The sequence below is a fragment of the Carettochelys insculpta genome, chromosome 2 (genome assembly GCF_033958435.1).
Source record: "Carettochelys insculpta isolate YL-2023 chromosome 2, ASM3395843v1, whole genome shotgun sequence".
NCBI classification, from domain to species: Eukaryota; Metazoa; Chordata; order Testudines; family Carettochelyidae; genus Carettochelys; species Carettochelys insculpta.
In genome coordinates, this window is record NC_134138.1 from 145,530,689 (window position 1) to 145,548,186 (window position 17,498).

General features: G+C 43.7%; 1 protein-coding gene across 3 annotated transcripts in view; it reads left to right on the plus strand.

Annotated features, from left to right (window-relative positions):
- The window catches only part of MYO10 (myosin X), a 341,810-nt gene that overhangs the window by 157,936 nt on the left and 166,376 nt on the right, over positions 1–17,498 (plus strand). The window contains exons 6-13 of one of the 3 annotated variants that reach the window (XM_074987822.1): positions 2,356–2,480; positions 3,503–3,516; positions 3,639–3,723; positions 11,420–11,523; positions 14,027–14,156; positions 14,899–15,017; positions 16,647–16,793; positions 16,984–17,084. In XM_074987822.1, the coding sequence (XP_074843923.1) occupies positions 2,356–2,480; positions 3,503–3,516; positions 3,639–3,723; positions 11,420–11,523; positions 14,027–14,156; positions 14,899–15,017; positions 16,647–16,793; positions 16,984–17,084 (825 nt within the window). Of the gene's footprint in view, positions 1–2,355; positions 2,554–3,502; positions 3,517–3,638; positions 3,724–11,419; positions 11,524–14,026; positions 14,157–14,898; positions 15,018–16,646; positions 16,794–16,983; positions 17,085–17,498 lie in introns of those variants that run through there. The other 2 variants (XM_074987821.1, XM_074987820.1) reach the window with 2 other exon arrangements.

The following is a 17,498-nucleotide window of genomic DNA, read 5'->3' on the forward strand; positions in this document are numbered from 1 at the left end:
GCAATTAGCAGGACACCCCCCGCCCCCGGAGCCGGCTTGGAAGCGAGCGGTGGTCTCCCAGAAGTGATGCGCTGCACTACCTCAGCAATCACCATGCGCTGCAGCAGAGGTGAGGGCAGGAAGGCAGCGGATAAATCAGCCTTCTGAATACCACTTTCTCTTTTGAGAAGCTTGGCTTTTAGTTCATTCGCGAATGAGAGACCAGCAAAAAAATATATATATGTATATAAATTTTCTTTTTTATTGATTGAACCCACAGGGTCATTTCTCTGACTCTGGCACTAAACAGAAAGAGGTTGATAGTAATTGTGCTAGTTTTGTAACTTGCACTGCTTCTTTCTGCAAGGGATTCTCAGCATCAGTGAAACTTGAAACAAAATATGTTCCTCTCTCTTTATTCCAAACTCTCAGAAGCTTCAAAGCAAGCCCAGCCCTGGGTGCCTCAAGAAATTATGTCTCAACATGACTTATAAAAGAGAATTAGCATTTGTAAATCATAGCCCCTGGTGGAGCTTGAGTTCAGAGCTAGTGTTCTGGAGATCTCAGCACACTGCTGAAGGGGGACTTAGTTTTCCTGTTGTCCCTGTCTAGTGGGAGCAGGGAGTGAGCAGCTGGCATGCCTGCATAGAGTATGAGGTCTTCCTGCTTCTCTCACCACACTGTCCCCTAGCCTGTCCTGCTGGCAGCTGGAAGCAGAGCCTTCTGTAAGGTGTGGGGCAGGCTGTGTGAAGCTTTGCCAGAGCTCACCTGAATGCTCAGCTGCAGCCCACTTCTTTGCAGGAGGGTTATTGATCAAGTTGCTGTCCTTCAGTAAGGCCACATGAGCTGCTGCTGCCTTGGGGATGGAGGGGGAAGGCCAGGAAACAGCAGCTTGATCAATGTCCAGAGCTCTCTGCAGCACAACAGGAGCAGAGTAGCTGTGGGGAAGGCAAAGGAAGCTGCTGGGGGAGGTGGAGGGGAGTGGGAGGAGGGCAGCTCGATCATGGTGTAGCCCCCACTGACAAAATTTCATGCCCCCTACTTTGCGCATCCCTGCTTTAAGGTGCCCCAGGATTACTAGTTGTTTTTGAAGTGACAGACTAACCTGGCTACTGCTCTGAGACTTTTTTACAGTGAATGAGCTCAGTCTGTGGTGACAATGTATCCAAATTATAGCTCTCATGCTCTTGGAGTTGTTCCTTAGGGGGACTTTCATTATTAGTTTTTATTTTTGTTTGGAGCTAAACTGAGGGGATGGGAGTTAGGAAGGCAGAAGAAGTTGTGAGATGTGAGGGGCAGATAGAGTGGAGAGAGAAATAAGATGTATTGTAATAAAATTTGGTGGGCAGGTGAAAGAGGCTTGAGGAGCAGCTAAAATGAAACAGAAGGGGGTAGTAAGGATCTGCAGGGTGACTGCAGGTAGCTTGCTGTGGTGAAGAAAAAACAGGCCAGCTAATAAGAGAGATCAGTCTGGTTCCTTCCACGAGCACTAAATTAATTCAGCATTTTAACATTAAGTTGTGCACAACTAGACCATAAGCAAATCTTCCCCGTCCCTCCCTCATCTCTGTTTTGTGTTTCACCTGCTAACGTAAGATTGTGTGAGCTCTTTAGGATGAGAACGGTCTCCTCTACACCCCCATGGCATGTGCATAATTAAGTCCTGGCTTGACTGGCGCCTCTTGTCTTTCCTATAATGCAAATGCTAAACAACAATTGTAATATAAGTCTGTTACAGGTTACCCTCTCTGGCTGGACACCCTCAGGATCTGAGTGGTCCTAAACCAGGGATTTTGCTAGACCAAGGGAGGTTAATGGCCCCTGGTCACTACTGCCGCCCCTCTGTTCAACTTTTCCCTGCTGTCAGCTCACAGGACCTCCACCCATGGCTTCCTGCTGTAGCTGCCAGCTCCCTACACCTCCAGCCATGGTTCCCTGTGACTGCCATGAGCTCCCCATCACTCCAGCAGCGGCTCCTGTTGCAGTACTCTGAGCTGGCTCCTGCTCCCCACCACTGGGGCTCTGATCCAGTAACATGTGTGATCCTATCAGGCCACAGATTTTGCCACACCAAAGAGTGCTGGATTTCAGAGGTTCCGCCTGTGCAATAAACCATATTTCAATTTTATACTCAGATCTCAACACGTGAAATGCCTTTTTATATGTAGTATTACAGCCACTTCACTAATGGCAGACATGCAGCCTGTGGTATCACTGAGTTGTTTAGAGCTATGTCAATGATTATGGACACAGCCCATGGCTGAGAAAGATGTCAGAACTGCGCTTTGTGCGGCTTATGCCTTTCCTGAAATGCTAGAGTGCAGTGTAACATCCATCACAAGTTAATGCTTCTGTCATTCTCACTTATTTTCACAGCCCAATTATGGAAGCTTTTGGCAATGCAAAGACTGTTTACAACAACAACTCAAGTCGCTTTGGGAAGTTTGTGCAGCTGAACATCTGTCAGAATGGAAACATTCAGGGAGGAAGAATTGTAGATTGTATCCTCTCATCTTGCTGGGTGTTTTTGTGTGTCAGGGTGATTTGTGCCCTGTACCTGTTCCAGGGAGAGAGGTGTGTGTGTGTGTGTGGGCGGGGGGGGTTGCGGGGGTGTTAGCTTTGCCCGTCTTTCTGAGGACACCTGAAAATTACAGGTTAAACAAATTATCCCAAATGAACTTGAAGAGAAATCAGTAAGTCCAGATGGAGCATGTGTCCCCCCAATCTAGATACAAAATCATTATCCTGTCTCTCCTATTTCTGGCACAATGGTGAATCATGCATGTTTTCTCAGAGTGAGTAAAGCCTTTTCATGGGAAAATCTCTGATTACTGGCTCTTCAGGAACCTGGTGGAATTCGTCCCAGGGCACAGTGACCGAGGAAGGCCCTGCGCAGAGCCAAACTGAGACGTTCCGTTTTGTGAGGAGAGTAGCCTCAGGTTGTTCATGCTGTTTGCACTCAGCAGCACTGGGCAATGTATGAGCTTCACATAGGCTGGGGAATTAGGGGTGCATACTCAATATTTGCAGTTACACAGGAGAAGTAGCCATAAGTCCTATATAAGGGTATTGTGTTCTGGTTGCTATTTTGCACTATAGCAGGATCAGTGGCCGTGGAAGAGCTACATCCTTCTTGTGTACTCTTTGAAGGGAGGAGGTGGTGATTCTGTCCCCGCACTCTCTGCCTCTGTGTCATGCCTAGATCTTTGCACGCTTATTTGCTCACTCATCATGCAAGTTGGGTGAATTTTACCCTTGAACCAGGCACAAAACTAACCAACAAAGCTAAGTGGAAAAGGGTATTTGGACCAGATCATGACAACCCTTCAGTATGCCCTTATGAAAAAACCTTTGGGGTTAGAAATGGCTGAATGTGTTAGTGATGGAAACTCAAACAAGTGCATAATACAGACCATAGTGCTCTACATAGTCTCTGAAGTGAAACCAGCAGAGAGTTGTAAACAGATAGTGCTTTAACTTCACCACTTTATTCCTTGACAGCTCATTTTGTTCGCCATGAAAGATTTATTAGAAAAAGTAAGTCAATATTTGTGGTCATTCAGTACTTTTGTTTTATTCAAAGACTTTCTCAAACATTGCTGGTGAATAGATTCCCTTTTAAAGAATCCTCTAAACAGAAATCTTGTTTGCTTTGACAGAACCGTGTGGTAAGGCAGAATCCTGGGGAGAGAAATTACCACATATTCTATGCACTGCTGGCAGGGCTAGAAGAGGAAGAGAGAGGTGAGTGTCAAAGCTCCATCTCGCACCGTAAGCAACGACTTTCAAAAGAGCAGGGGGCGCCTCTCCTGTCCCAGGCGCATGGCCCCTATTCAACCCCTTCCACTAAAGTCCCACTTCACTTAGCTCATGCCCCATCTCTTCCTGCCCAGTTCCACTTCTTCCCGTGAAGAGCTCCTCTCCCACCTTCCAAACACCTTTAAACTGCTGATTGCTGTGGGCTGGAGGTGTGGGAATGGAGGGGGATGTGCTGATTCACAGGGTACTCCCACACATTGGTGGCACTGAGGCTGTGGCAGAAGCTGATAGGAGGGCTGCCAGTGGCTGCTCAGTGTCCACCAATTTTTCCCCAGGGTGCTGAACCCATGGAGTTGGCACCTATGGCTCACACAGCTGTTTCCAATGGCTCTTTGCCAGATATGAAATATCACTTTGCAATGGCAGTGCTGTGGTAAATCAATAACTGATCAAGAGAAATGAGCGAGTGATTTGAATCTGAACTCATGGAACATGTTTAGAGAGCTCATCTGGGTACAAGTGTTGCCTCAAGTGTAAGAATCCACCAGACCTCCTGGGCTTTATTCCCAGCTGCCGCAGACTCTCTCTGTGACCTTGGGCTGGGTAGGTGGGCACAAATCTTCATCACAGCATCCAGCCTGAGTGTCTTGGCTGGGCACTAGGAAATTCCATAGGGAAGAAAGGAGAAGGAATCATATCCTCATAGTCCCTTGTCCATGAAGACTAACGCCTTAGCAAGAGAAATAGTATGTGTGTAAAAATATCTTACATGTGTTAGCACCACCTTTTTGGCCAGCTGTCTGTGTACAGTGCAGAGTACATAGTCTCAGTGTTTCACACCTAAATAAAATGAAAATTACTCAATGAATGTGATACATTTTCCATTGCTATAAACCAGTGACTCTCAACCTTTTCTAATAGTTTCAGGCTGTGTCTACACTACAGCATAAATTCAACTCTAAGGCACTTAGCTTGATTTTAAATTGTGACTGTTCACACACCAAATACCATCATTTTGACTTTAGAGGGTACTATGGCCGATATTCTTACTCTGACAACCCGAGCGGGGTTAACGGGAAGTTTGTATGTAAGCGTTCAGATTAATGGTGTTGTGGAAACATCTTCCATGTACACCAGTTTTATTGAACTCCAGAGGAGTTCTGCATGTATCCTACATTACACCACAGTTGTCCCTTCTGGCCGCTTGCATATCCTAGGCTCTCCAGGTGTGCAGGAGTTAGGTAACAGGAAGCCCACAAATTTGAACTTGAATAGTATCAAGAATGCAAATTCATTTTCATTCTGACTAGCACACCTCAGCAATCCATCGCATCCAGCTATCGGAAGTACTCAGGGTTCTTCGCTGGGTGTGAGTTCTGAGGGTTGCAAAAGAGCTCTCTCTTGGACTCACAGCGAGATCCTGGATCTCATTTCTGTGTGGGGAAAAGAATCAATATTGAGCAGACTGCATGTCTACAAGTGAAATTGGAGTGTTTACAGGAAAATTTCAGATGGTATGATTGCTAAAGGATACAGCCAGGACACTGAGCAAATGGAACACTGAGCAATGCCAGGTGAAAGTAGAGGAGCTCCAGCAGAACTACCATAAAATCAGAGAAGCCAATGGGAGATCAGGGTCATCTACCAAGACATGCTGATACTATGAGCACCTGGACAGAATTCTTGAGAGCAACCCAACCAAGATCCCTGAAGCTAACAAGGAGTCTTCAGGAGACCATCCTGAGGACTCCATTGTGAGCTGAGAGGGTGAGCAGGTGGGCAATGAAGAGGAGGCTGCTGATGTTCAGCTGGCACCTGTGGAAGCTGATCCTGGCATTCCAGAGTTCTTCACAGTGGATCTTGAGCCATTATCTTTCTCATGGAAACCTGAAGCTATGGGGTCCAGGAATGGTGCCGAGTGGGACTTTTCTGGTGAGTATTTTTTATAATGCTACAAGCTGGTTGAGTTTGGGGTGTGGGTTTACTCTTGTAGAGCACATATTTTTACACTGCTGCAAGCAGGTTGATGAACAGGCATGCGAAGTGACTCAGTGCCCCTATTTAGAAGAGCTTTTTAATATTTCTGGGGTTGGAGCACTTATTCTCTTTGGAGATCTCCAAAAAGGTCTCATCCAGGTACACTCTTATTTTTGCACAAGGTTTTTGGGGAGCTCTGACTTATTGTGGCTTCCATGGTAGTGCACCTTGACATGCCAGGCAACCAGTAAGTTATCTGGCATCATGATGCCACGCAGCATTTTGGCAGATTTTCTACCCTTGTGCTTGTACAGTATTGAGCGTATTTTCTTTTTTACTCTATTATTCTTAGGAGGCTGATGTCTCTTTTTTGCAACCTATAAGAAGCATGGGAATTTTGATTAGAGGTTTTTGAACTGCTCCCATGCTTTTTCAGTTTCTGAGGACCACCTTGCTGCAACCAGATGCCTCTCCCCTACAAGCTGCTGGCAGGTTCTCCTGGTCTTCTCCCCTCCCACCATGCTGCTGGCTTTTCCCCTGCACAGGTTCGATGAGAAGCCAGCCACCGAGAAACCTTTTTTTGTACTCTTTTCAGTTTTCAGGGGTGACCCCCCCAACCCCACCAGCCTGCCATGTGGCCAGTGGGACTGAACCCTTCCCTCCTCACATGACTGCTGGGCTGAGTGGACCCCACGTCCAGAGACCAGCATGTACAGTGCAGCCTTTCCTCACTTTAAATGGCTTTTCCCTCTGTACAGAATTGATGAGGAGCTGCCGAGAAACTTTTTGTGCTCTTTTCAGTTTCCAGGGATGATTCCCCACTTGTAAGCCCAGAAAACCCTACCATGCCCTCAGTGAAATTGTTTTGATAAATAGCTTCTGCTCTGTGCAGATTGCTTCATTATCATCCTTAAGAAGCCCAAAAGTGGCCGTGGAAATCAAAAGTGAGATTGTAAAACAGAGAGACATTCATTCTATGGGTAATTGCTTTGTGTCATATTTCAGATACGTATCTACATTTTGACCTTCACTGTCTTCCACAGACAGCTTACGAAGCTGGGTTGCTACGACGAGGAGATGGCAGATTGAAGCAGAACCTCATCTTGCAACAAGTAGAAAAGGCAGATGAGGAGCAAGCCAGAGCCACTGATAACCAAAGGTGGACACAGCAGTGCCAACAGAGCATGCTCAAGTCCAGGAGCAAGGACTTGCAAGACCTCCTGACAGGTGTCAGGGAGCAAATAGAGATCCTTTGTTCCTTGCTGGAGCTGCAGAGGGACTCCCACCAATGCAAGACTAATTATATGGACTCGGACTCAGCTCCCTGTTAACCACGCTCTCCTCAATATGCCTCACTCTCCTGTTGTCAGGGTCCCTGAAAGCAGGGTGGGGGAGGATGTGGACAGTGTCCCTCTCCACTGCCATGACCTTTCCCCAACACAGAAAGCTCCCATTCCACCAAGCATGATGCCTTTTGCTTTTCCCTTTCTTTTCCTAAATACCTCTTACCCTTCTCCCCCCATAAATGAAAAGAAACCTGTAAACCTTTAAAATATACAATCTTATTTATTGGGTCACATGTTGTGTGGTGCACTTGGAGGTGCTTTCAGAAAGGTTAAGCACAAATCATTGCATGAGGTTTGGGAAGTAGATTCATTGTGTGAAACATTGTGGGTGCGTCTACACTAGCCAGCTACTTCGAAGTAGCCAGCACAATGTCGAAATAGCACGTGTCGCGTCTACACGCACCGTGTGCTATTTTGATGTTGAAATCGATGTTAGGCGGTGAGACGTCGAAATTGCTATTCCCATCCGAAGATGGGAATAGCACCCTACTTCAACGTTCAACATTGAAGTAGGGCGTGTATAGACGATCTGCTTCCCGCTATGTCGAAATAGCGGGGTCCTCCATGGCGGCCATCAGCTGAGGGGTTGAGAGATGCTCTGTCCAGCCCCTGCGGGGCTCTATGGTCACCACGTGCAGCAGCCCTTCACCTAGGGCTTCTGGCTGCTGCTGCTGCAGCTGGGGGTCCATGCTGCATGCACAGTGTCTGCAACTGGTTGTCGGCTCTGTATCTCGTGCTGTGCAGGGCAAGTGTGTCTGGGAGGGGCCCTTTAAGGGAGCGGCTTGGGGCTTTGCTGGCCCCTTATTTCGACGGGGAACGCTTGTGTGTGTGGGCGTTCCACATTTCCTTCTGGGGCGGCTCCTTTTGATGTTCCCCATTGCTACTTTGACGTGGAACGTCAACCGCATCACCCCTGGAGGATGCATAGACGATACACGTCGAAGTAGCCTATTTCAGTGTCCTTACTTCGAAATAGCTACTTCAGTGTAGTGTGCTAGTATAGACGTAGCCTGTGTGAATCTGGGCAGCAAATTCATGTGGTGGCTGTATGCTCGTTCATAAATCTGTTCTTCCAAAGACTCCCTGGTTGCTGTTGCTTCTGCATGTGCATCACAAAGGCCTTTGTGTCTGGCTCTGCATAAACCCTGCTCATGGCATCTGCCTCAGCAACCCAGGCTGGCATGAAATTTTCTGCCTTTGATTCACAAATGTCATAAAGAATACAACACGCTGTAACGACAGTGGGTATGTTGATGTGGGAAAGGTCCAAATTGGTCAAAAGCCAGGGTCACCCTGGCTTTTAAACCGCCCAAAGCACCTTCCACCATCATTCTGCTCTTGCTCAGTCTATAGTTGAAGCACTTGTGGCTGCAGTCTGGGGTGCCAGTGTATGGATTCATGAGCCAAGGGAGCACAGGATAAACAGGGTCACCCAGTATCACAGTGGGCATCTCCATGTCACTAATCTTGATTTTTCTGATCAGGGAAGAAAATCCGATACTGGAATTTTCTGTGCAGACCAGAATTTCTAAAGATGTGGACGTTCTGAACCTTTCCCAATCATCCAGTACAGATGTCAGTGAAACAAACTTTGTGAACCACCACAGCTTGCAACACCATTGAAAAGTACCCTTTGTGGTCTTTGTACACAGAGGCCAGGTGGTCCGAGGCCAGGGTGAGGATGGGATGCGAGTCTCATCTCTTTCCCCACCACAGTTAGGAAACTCCGTGTCAGCAAAGCCGTTCGCTATGTGCTGCGCGTTTCCCAGAGTCATGATCTTCTTCATCAGACAGTCACAGATGGCATTGGCTACCTGAATCACCATGACCGCCGCAGTGGATCTGCTCACCCCAAATTGATTTACCGCTGACCAGACATTGCAGACTTCCAAAGAGGAATGGTTACTTGCTTGTGAACTGTCAAAACAGCTCTCATTTTGGTATTGCTGTGCTTCAGGGTGGGGGACAGCAATTCACAAAGTTGCATGAAATTGGCCTTGCATGTGGAAGTTCTGCAGGCATTGCTGGTCATCCCATACATCTAAAACAGTGTGTGCTGATTTCTTATCTGTGAGCTGTTCTGTATCCATGATATAGCAATGTGCAGCGGCATGAGCCAGGGGAAGGCTTTCTTGAAAAGTGCCTGAAAAATGGCACGAAATTCCTTTGACAGGCCCTTTGTTTTCCAATGGTGAGAAGGGTGGGTGCATTGCATTATGGGATGATGATGACTTCAGTCCCCTACCCCCCCACCAGACCACGTGACTTGTCTGTGGAGGTCACTCAGGACATAAAGCAGGAGAGACCAAGAAACTTCTTTTCTGCAATTCACATCTCTACATAGCCTCTCCCCTCCCTTGCCCCCGCCATTGACACCATGCAGATGGTGGACTAGACCACATAACTCCATACCACATGACTAGCCCCTGCTCACTGCACCATGTGACGGCAGTGCAGTGCGGACCATGTTTGCAGACAGCATGTCCCGGCCTGTGTGGGGTGAAGGGTTGTGTTGGTGGGGGCTCACCAAGCACTGGGTGGGCTCAGTTCCACAGCAGCAGATATTTGCTGGGGCTGGGTGGCCCCTCATAGTCGGTATGAGCTGGGGAGCTTGGTCTTTGCTGCCCTAGTAGCACATATTGTCAGAGACTGGATGGCCCCTTATGGGGGCAACACAAGTAGGGGAGTGGGGAGGCTGGCATAAACCAGGTGATGGTACCATGTTAAACTTGCCACCCTGAAACAGGAGACCCGCCCCCCCCCGCGTCAGTGCTGTTCTCAGTTTACGTCCCATCCTTATTATACCCATACATGTTGAATAGTAACAAAGAGGAAGCCATGCTAGTCTATACACTACCAAAACAAAAAGCAGTCTTTAAAGTGCTGCTTGACTGCCTTTTTCTTTTTTTTAATTATACCCACAGTGACATTCTGTTATTCTGTTTTGTTTCCAATCTACCTTAGCACAGGTTCTTCCAGGGATATCTTTTACAGAAGGTTCATTCTTTAAATAGTTCTCATCCTCTGTATTATTTTTTCTCTAATTTTCTCTCTAATATAATGATCATTTTGCCAGTGGGCTTAAGTTAACAGTGTCACCTCCTTTTCAGCTACTTTACTATTCTGCCCACGTGTTTTCAAGGTGGGGTAAACAAGCTGAGGTACCAGATGAGATGGCACAGTCATCTGGATGATACCAGGGCACAGAGTCACTCTGGCATATGGGTATGACAGTCCCCTGGTTGGTGTGCTACTTGGCTGATCAGGCAGGTATTCCTAAAGGGAATAATGCAAAGGTGTTCTTTCAACAAGAGAAAAGCAGCTGAGCAATCAGTTCACATGGTTCAGTCGCCTTCTGAAGCCAGCCTATTTGGTTTTCTTTCACCTGGGATTCCCTACTTTTTCTTCTTTCCTTCTGAACAAATGGCCATTTGTTTTCCGCAGGAGGAGAATGAGGGTTATGCAATGTGGAAAGATGTCGTCACATACCCACAACCACTTATAGGGCATTTTTTTCTCATACTGCACCAGTGAAAAAACCCAGAATGCTACAGGGCTGAGGGAACTTTGGGATGGGTTCCCACAATGTGCTGTTGCAACAGTCAGTGTTTGGCGACTTAGTGTGGCTGCACTAAAATTTGTGGGCAGGTGAGGATACTCAGATTCGAATTTATAAAACCCAGTGTTGTAAAATCAAATTTTTAAAATTTGAATTTATGTTGTAGTGTAGGTAGTAGTGTTCGTCTGTAGCTTCACAGAAAACAAGCAGTCCTGTAGCGCCTTACAGACTAACAAATTAGCTTTTGTAGGTAAGACTGATCTGAAGAAGTGGTTTTGACCCATGAAAACTCATTATGTAATAAATACATTTGTTAGTCTTTAAGGTGCTGCAGGACTGCTTGTGTTTTGTGAACCTGTCCTAATTACTTTACCTTGTCCAGTGTACTCCCAAGTTTCACCTCACTTAAAATCTACTTGTTTAAAAAGTCAGACATAAAAATACAGAAGTGTCACAGCACTATTACTGAAAGATTCACTTACTTTCTCATTTTCCCATAAACTAAATAAATTAGAATATAAATATTCAATTTCAGTATATAGTATTTTAGAACAGTATAGACAAGCCCTTATATGAAATTTTAGTTTGTATTGACTTCACTAGTCTTTTTATGTAGCCTGTTGCAGAACTATACAAATACCTAGATGAGTTGATGTACCTTTTGGGAGACTGTTGCATACCACTGAGGGGAAATAGCCCCCTTGCTGAGAATCACTGCTATAAGCCCCTTGATTTTATGTCCTTGCTCATGGGTATCTCAGTAAATGAGGTGGTCTGTGGTTTTTTTTTTTTTTTGCAGATGCATTTTACTTATCTGTACCAGACCACTACCACTACCTAAATCAGTCTGGATGTGTAGCAGATGTGACAATCAATGACAAAGACTCGTTCAAGGAAGTCATTGTGAGTTGTTTGATCTGTTCTTTATGATTCAAGGGTGGTAAGTGGTATTGATGAAAGCTATCATGATCTGTAGCCTGCTAAGATCCTAATCATGCAGAAGGGTCAGTTCATAGTCATGGTTATGTGCAATCCCACTCACTTCAGCAACACATTGGGTAGGCATTTGATGCTTCCTTGTGGAGGGCCAGAATCTACTATTGGTTAAATTTGTTAAAACTTTCATGAACAAGCAGAATTACTGTGTCAGATTGCATGGTCTGTGTTAGGCTCATATCACACTAGATCGGGGATTCTCAGTCTGTAGATCAGGAACCAAAAGGGTCTGGTTACAGAAAATTAAAGCTGGAGGAGACCTAAGGAGGTAATCTAGGTCCTGTCCCTTGCTCAAAGCAGGACCAACCCCAACTAAATCATCTCAGTCAAGGCTTTATCAAGCTGGGCCTTAAGAACCTCTGAGGATGGACATACTTAGTGATTTAGTCCCAAGGGCCTATTTGGGTTCAGTTCTTCATTCCCAGTATTGTGGCTTCTGCGGTCACAGTGCTACTTGAGTTTGGCTGAACTACCATCATGAGGATTGACCAGCCAGACCAAATTGGATTGAATGGCACTGTAACTTCATTTACCAAGTTACAAAACCACTCATAAAACTTGGCACTGCAGGCTTTTTGGGGGAGCAGGGCCAAAATGGATTGATTGGTGGTGCCAGCTGAGGGAACCTAGTCAGTGCTGTGGAGCCAGAGTGGCAGGAGCTGGTGTTACAGTATAATGCACTGCATAATTATTTAATAGCTGTTATGTTAATGTATGTGCTCTATATCGTGGGTAAGGAGTGTTTAGTAAGACAGTGTTTTTTGCAGTGAAGCTACTTACTGGTTTGTGCTAGGCCGTGAAGGTTTACGAACAGGTCAGAGACTGAGAATCATTGGACTGAATGATCCAAGTGACCGTAAAATTATGAATCTACCTACAAATTATTGGCGATCATATATATTTATTGTGTATTAGTAGAGTATGTGTTCTATGTGCTAAATGGTGGTGTATGTTTTGCTGTATTTTAGTAGTTGTTTTAACAGCCTTTCTGTGTGAATTCTCAGAGCCTCTGCAGAATCCCTTTCTTTCTTATTTAGTAAAAATGTTATTGCAGGTTTGTGACTAGAGGTATGGCCTGGTGAACAGAACAATCCCCCAGCACTATCTTAACGGGATGATAGGTATGAGAGAGAGGAGGGAAGAGAAGAAAACTGTTTCCCCAAACGCTTAAGATGGTGGACGTGGGGTTACAGGTCTTTTGTGGGGAGAAAGTAATCCTGATAGCAGCTGCGAAAACACTTCTCGGTGCTGCTTGAGTTTTGCAGCATGACACAATTGCCGTTATTGGTCCAAAAAGATGGTTTTTGGTCATAGTGGGCAGTCATATTTGCGCACAAATGTAACTCACTGAAATTGCTCTACGCATGTTCTGGGCGCTCCAGGTCCTTAAATTAAAGAGTTAATGCAACCCATGACATACAGTAACAGAGAGAAAGCCGTGCTAGTCTTTATACTTTGAAAACAAAAAAGCAGTCCAGTAGCACTGTAAAGACTAACAAAATAATTTTTAGGTGATAATAATAATAATAAATTATTTTGTTAGTCTTTACAGTGCTATTGGACTGCTTTTTGTTTTCATGAAATACAGTGAATGTGCACAATCTGGTTCAAACCATAGTCCTGGTGAGAGACGTGGAAAATACAAGCCGTTCCAATAGAGTCACATTTGCTTTCTACATCTACATCAGACAAAATAGTTGTCTAATTTTCTTGCATGAATCCAAAAATACATGTCTTAACATTAAATTTTTTGTTTCGGTTGTTGCTGATATACAGTGGAATATTGGCATCCCTACTTTGCTCATCCATAAATGCAGTAATTTCCAAAACACAGACAGACAGACAGACAGAGCAAACAAAAAACCCTATTTCGTGCTGGTTAGTGCCCCAATCATAAGTTTTTTCCACTAGGAGTCTTAGTTTCTCAGCCTACAATGAGAATGTGACCATGATAAATAAAATTAAATTACAGTGCACTGACAGAGTATGTTGCATGATACATACTGGGTCACTTCCATAACTATTCTGCAAAATCTGGTAGCAGGCATGGAAGGTTCCTCCCAGTCCTAGTACAAACTAATGAGGTTTTTAGTATGGGCCTGATCTCACAAAGTACCCAAGCGCATGCGTAACTTTAATCAGTGAATCAGTGACCCTTAGGGGATGGAGGCTTTAAATATACCAGTGTGCTACTCATGTATTTAGAATTTCATAGGTCATGGGTCAAAATGCTTCTGTGGATTGAGGCCTAAGATGAGAGATGCAGTTTCTTCTCCTGTTTCTCTGTCCCTGTGTCTTTCAAATCCTAAAGGCTGCAAAACTCGGTTGTTGTGTTTTGTAACTCCTCCTTCAGTTTCTGATTCTTCAATAAAACCAAACACAAACTGAAAAAAAATAAAATGTCTTTCAGACTGCAATGGAAGTGATGCAGTTCAGCAAAGAGGAGGTGCGAGAAGTTCTTAGGCTGCTAGCTGGCATTCTGCATCTAGGGAACATTGAGTTTATCACTGCTGGTGGGGCACAGGTGTCCTTCAAAACAGGTGAGATCATTGTGGGCTGAGATAATGTCCATTATCACTTAATAGCAAGAGACCAGGCAGGACACAGAAGTCTCTGGTTCCTTTTCAGGGTCTGTGAATGATGGTTAAATTTCATCATTGCTGTTTTAGGAGGATTACAAGAATTACTCTTTCTCATGTAAACATGGCCCAGGTGTCTACTTTCCATTTGATTCATGCACTTTGAAGCATTCTGTGTTGTTTCACTCAGTTTGCAGTGTTCACTAGTTTAGTCAAGTTCCCCTTCTTAGTTGTATGGGTGCTTCATTCAGTAGTGGAGGAAAGAATCATCTTTTAAGAAATAAGAAAAAGAAGGCAAACTCAAAAAAATTAGTAACGAGCTTCCGGGACAGATGAAATTCCTGAAAACATTTAACTCTGACTGGTGGCTGATGGGAGCCAGTTACAGTTCCCTGATTAAGGGCTGCCTAGCTCCTGTGGAATTTAGGATAGCAGGTGGAGCGCAACAGAGCCCAAAGTCTCTTCGCTTAAGCTGGAGATGAGGAGATGGCTGGTGTAGAAAGCAACTGCATCACCCCTACCAGCACTAAGAGGAAAGCAAAGTGCCTTGGGCAGATGAGGGAATCTCACTTTTTATTTTTCTCTAATTTCCATCAGAAGCAGCTTTGGTGTTGCTTGTAATTACAGTAGGTTAAAAATGTTGACGGAATTGTGCCATTCTGCATATCTGTTTTGTATTTATTTTTGCCTCCTTTTGTGCTAGCACTGGATAGATGTGCAGAGTTGCTTGGGCTGGACTCAACACAATTGACTGAAGGATTGACACAGAGATCAATGATACTCAGGGGAGAAGAAATCTTAACGCCTCTCAGTTTACAACAGGTAAAGATATCTATGTTAACACAACAATTGGGCCAGACATCCAACCGGTATATAACCATCATAGTGTCCTACTGAGGTTAAGGACTACGATGAACCATCAGCATGAAGCATGTATGAGGACTTGTCTGCTCAGGAGCACTCAGGAAAACTAATCTAAATTAATTAATTTAGAATTAAAGTGGTCTTCATTCTGTGCCTGTAAAGGGTCTTCATTCACTTTAATCCACCTTTAATCCTCACTTTTGGTTAATTTATTATTCTTCAAAGTCCCACGTGGCCAAACCCTAGGATGCTGATGTCAGAAATTTAGTCAGATAGCTTGTTACGTAGTGGAGCACAGGTTCAAGTAGTCATTACACTACAGAAGGATTTTCTAATATGGTTTTAGAAGCAAGTTAAGATGATGTATGAGATCCTGCATGGTATTTACTAATCCCGTGCCTTTTGTAGAGTCCAGTTAACATTAAACAGTCTCTGCACAAGTGCAGGAGTCCAGGATAGCAGATCACAGTACAGGATTAAGGTCTAAATTAAAACAAGAACAAGAGTAGATAAACTCATGGGATGAGGAAGAGGAGATAGACAAGACACAAAGACAATTTTGTTGTCCAGTCATTTGGGAAAGTAATGCATACTGCTTCTTTGTTACAATTTTAAAAAATTCCAAATTCATAAAATACAGAAATTTAATTTGTAAACCTTCTTAAAGAAGGAGTTGTGAAAGTAGGCTGAGAGGAGGAGAGAATGGAATTGTAGTTCCCAAGGTCACAGAGTGTTTGTCCTAAAGAGCATCATGGAAAAAAAGCATGGCTGAGGTAGAGTGGAAAAGGGGTACAAAAGAGGTGAAAGCATTCAGAGAGCCGTTTGGGACAGACAAACAAAATTATACGAACATAAAGAGAAACAGCACCTGAGAGGTAATAATGGAAAAAGTTGTTGAGAACCCTGAAGGTAAGACTATTTAATTATGTAAGGGCATGTTCTGCTGATGTCCTCAGTCACATTGTATAGTACCTTACTCGGCAAGTAACCCCATTGAGTTTTGCAGTACAGAGCTATTCAGAGTGAGAGAAGAATCTGGCCCTTAGATTTTAGAAAACTCTATGAATGGTCATCTGTAACTATAAGAACATAGGAGCTTCCATAGGCCAATGGTCTCTCTAGCTCAGTATCCTTGTCCATCAGTGGCCAGTACCAAAGTTCAGGGGTGTTAACAGAGCAGATGCCCACCCAGGCTCAGTTCTGGAAGGTTTCAGCAAAATATGGTTCCTCCATTCCTGAGCATCAGATGAGTGCAAAGTGTGCATTCCTACATGTGTTTGCAGACAAAGGAGCCGCATTTAAGTAACATTAGGCGCTGTTAATTGTGTTATTTCCTAATTTTTGAATGTTTGACTTTGAAACCTTAACTTTTTAATTTTATCATAAGTATTGGATTATAATAACTCACAGTGGAGTTTCTAATCATTAGTGGTTTAATTGTAATCAGTGTAATGTTTGACCTGATGGAAATACTAAACTGCATCTATTGTACTTTTTATTGCACATGGAAAGGACACTGTACAAAAGACACTTAAAAATATGGTTTCTAATTAAATTGCTATGCTGTGTATTACCTCTCCAATGCAGGCAGTAGATAGCAGAGATTCTGTGGCTATGGCACTTTACTCCCAGTGTTTTGCATGGGTTATTAAAAAAATCAACAGCAGAATCAGAGGCAAAGAAGATTTCAAGTCTATCGGAATTCTAGATATATTTGGATTTGAAAACTTTGAGGTATGTTTAAAAAAAAAAAAAAGACCTTGGAACTGATTCTTTAATGTGTATGAATGCCATTGTTCCACAAGTCCACAGAACTTTCCTAGAACTGGACTATCAAATGTTTTATGACTCAGAACAAATCAGTTTATCATTTATAAAACAAATGGCTTTGGAAGTATTTATATTTGAATGTCTGATCTTTTAGGTTAATCGTTTTGAGCAGTTCAATATTAACTATGCAAATGAAAAGCTTCAGGAGTATTTCAACAAGCACATTTTTTCCTTGGAGCAACTGGAATATAGCAGGTAAGAATGACAGTGGAATTTGAGAGATGGTGGGGGGGAGACCTACTTTAATCCAGCATATCACAAACTGTGTTCTGTGGAACGTGAGTAGGTGTTATATGAAAAAGATGTTGATTCTAGTGATATTTTTCCTCCTAAAATATTAAATGTGAAATTTTGTGTATATCAAAAATACTAAGGCATTTAAACGGCATTTCGATTATAGGCAATCAGTATTTATAACACATTCAGAATACTATAGTTGTTGTTACATGACTTGTGCTGAAACAGAGATGAAAAAAACTCAAATATTACTCGTTTTTTTCCAGTAGTTTTTTGTAAAAATAGCAAATATATGAAAACACAAAACTAAATATTTTTCTGTAGCTAATTTGTTTTGTTTCTTTTTCATAAAAATGGTTTTTAAGCTTTAAG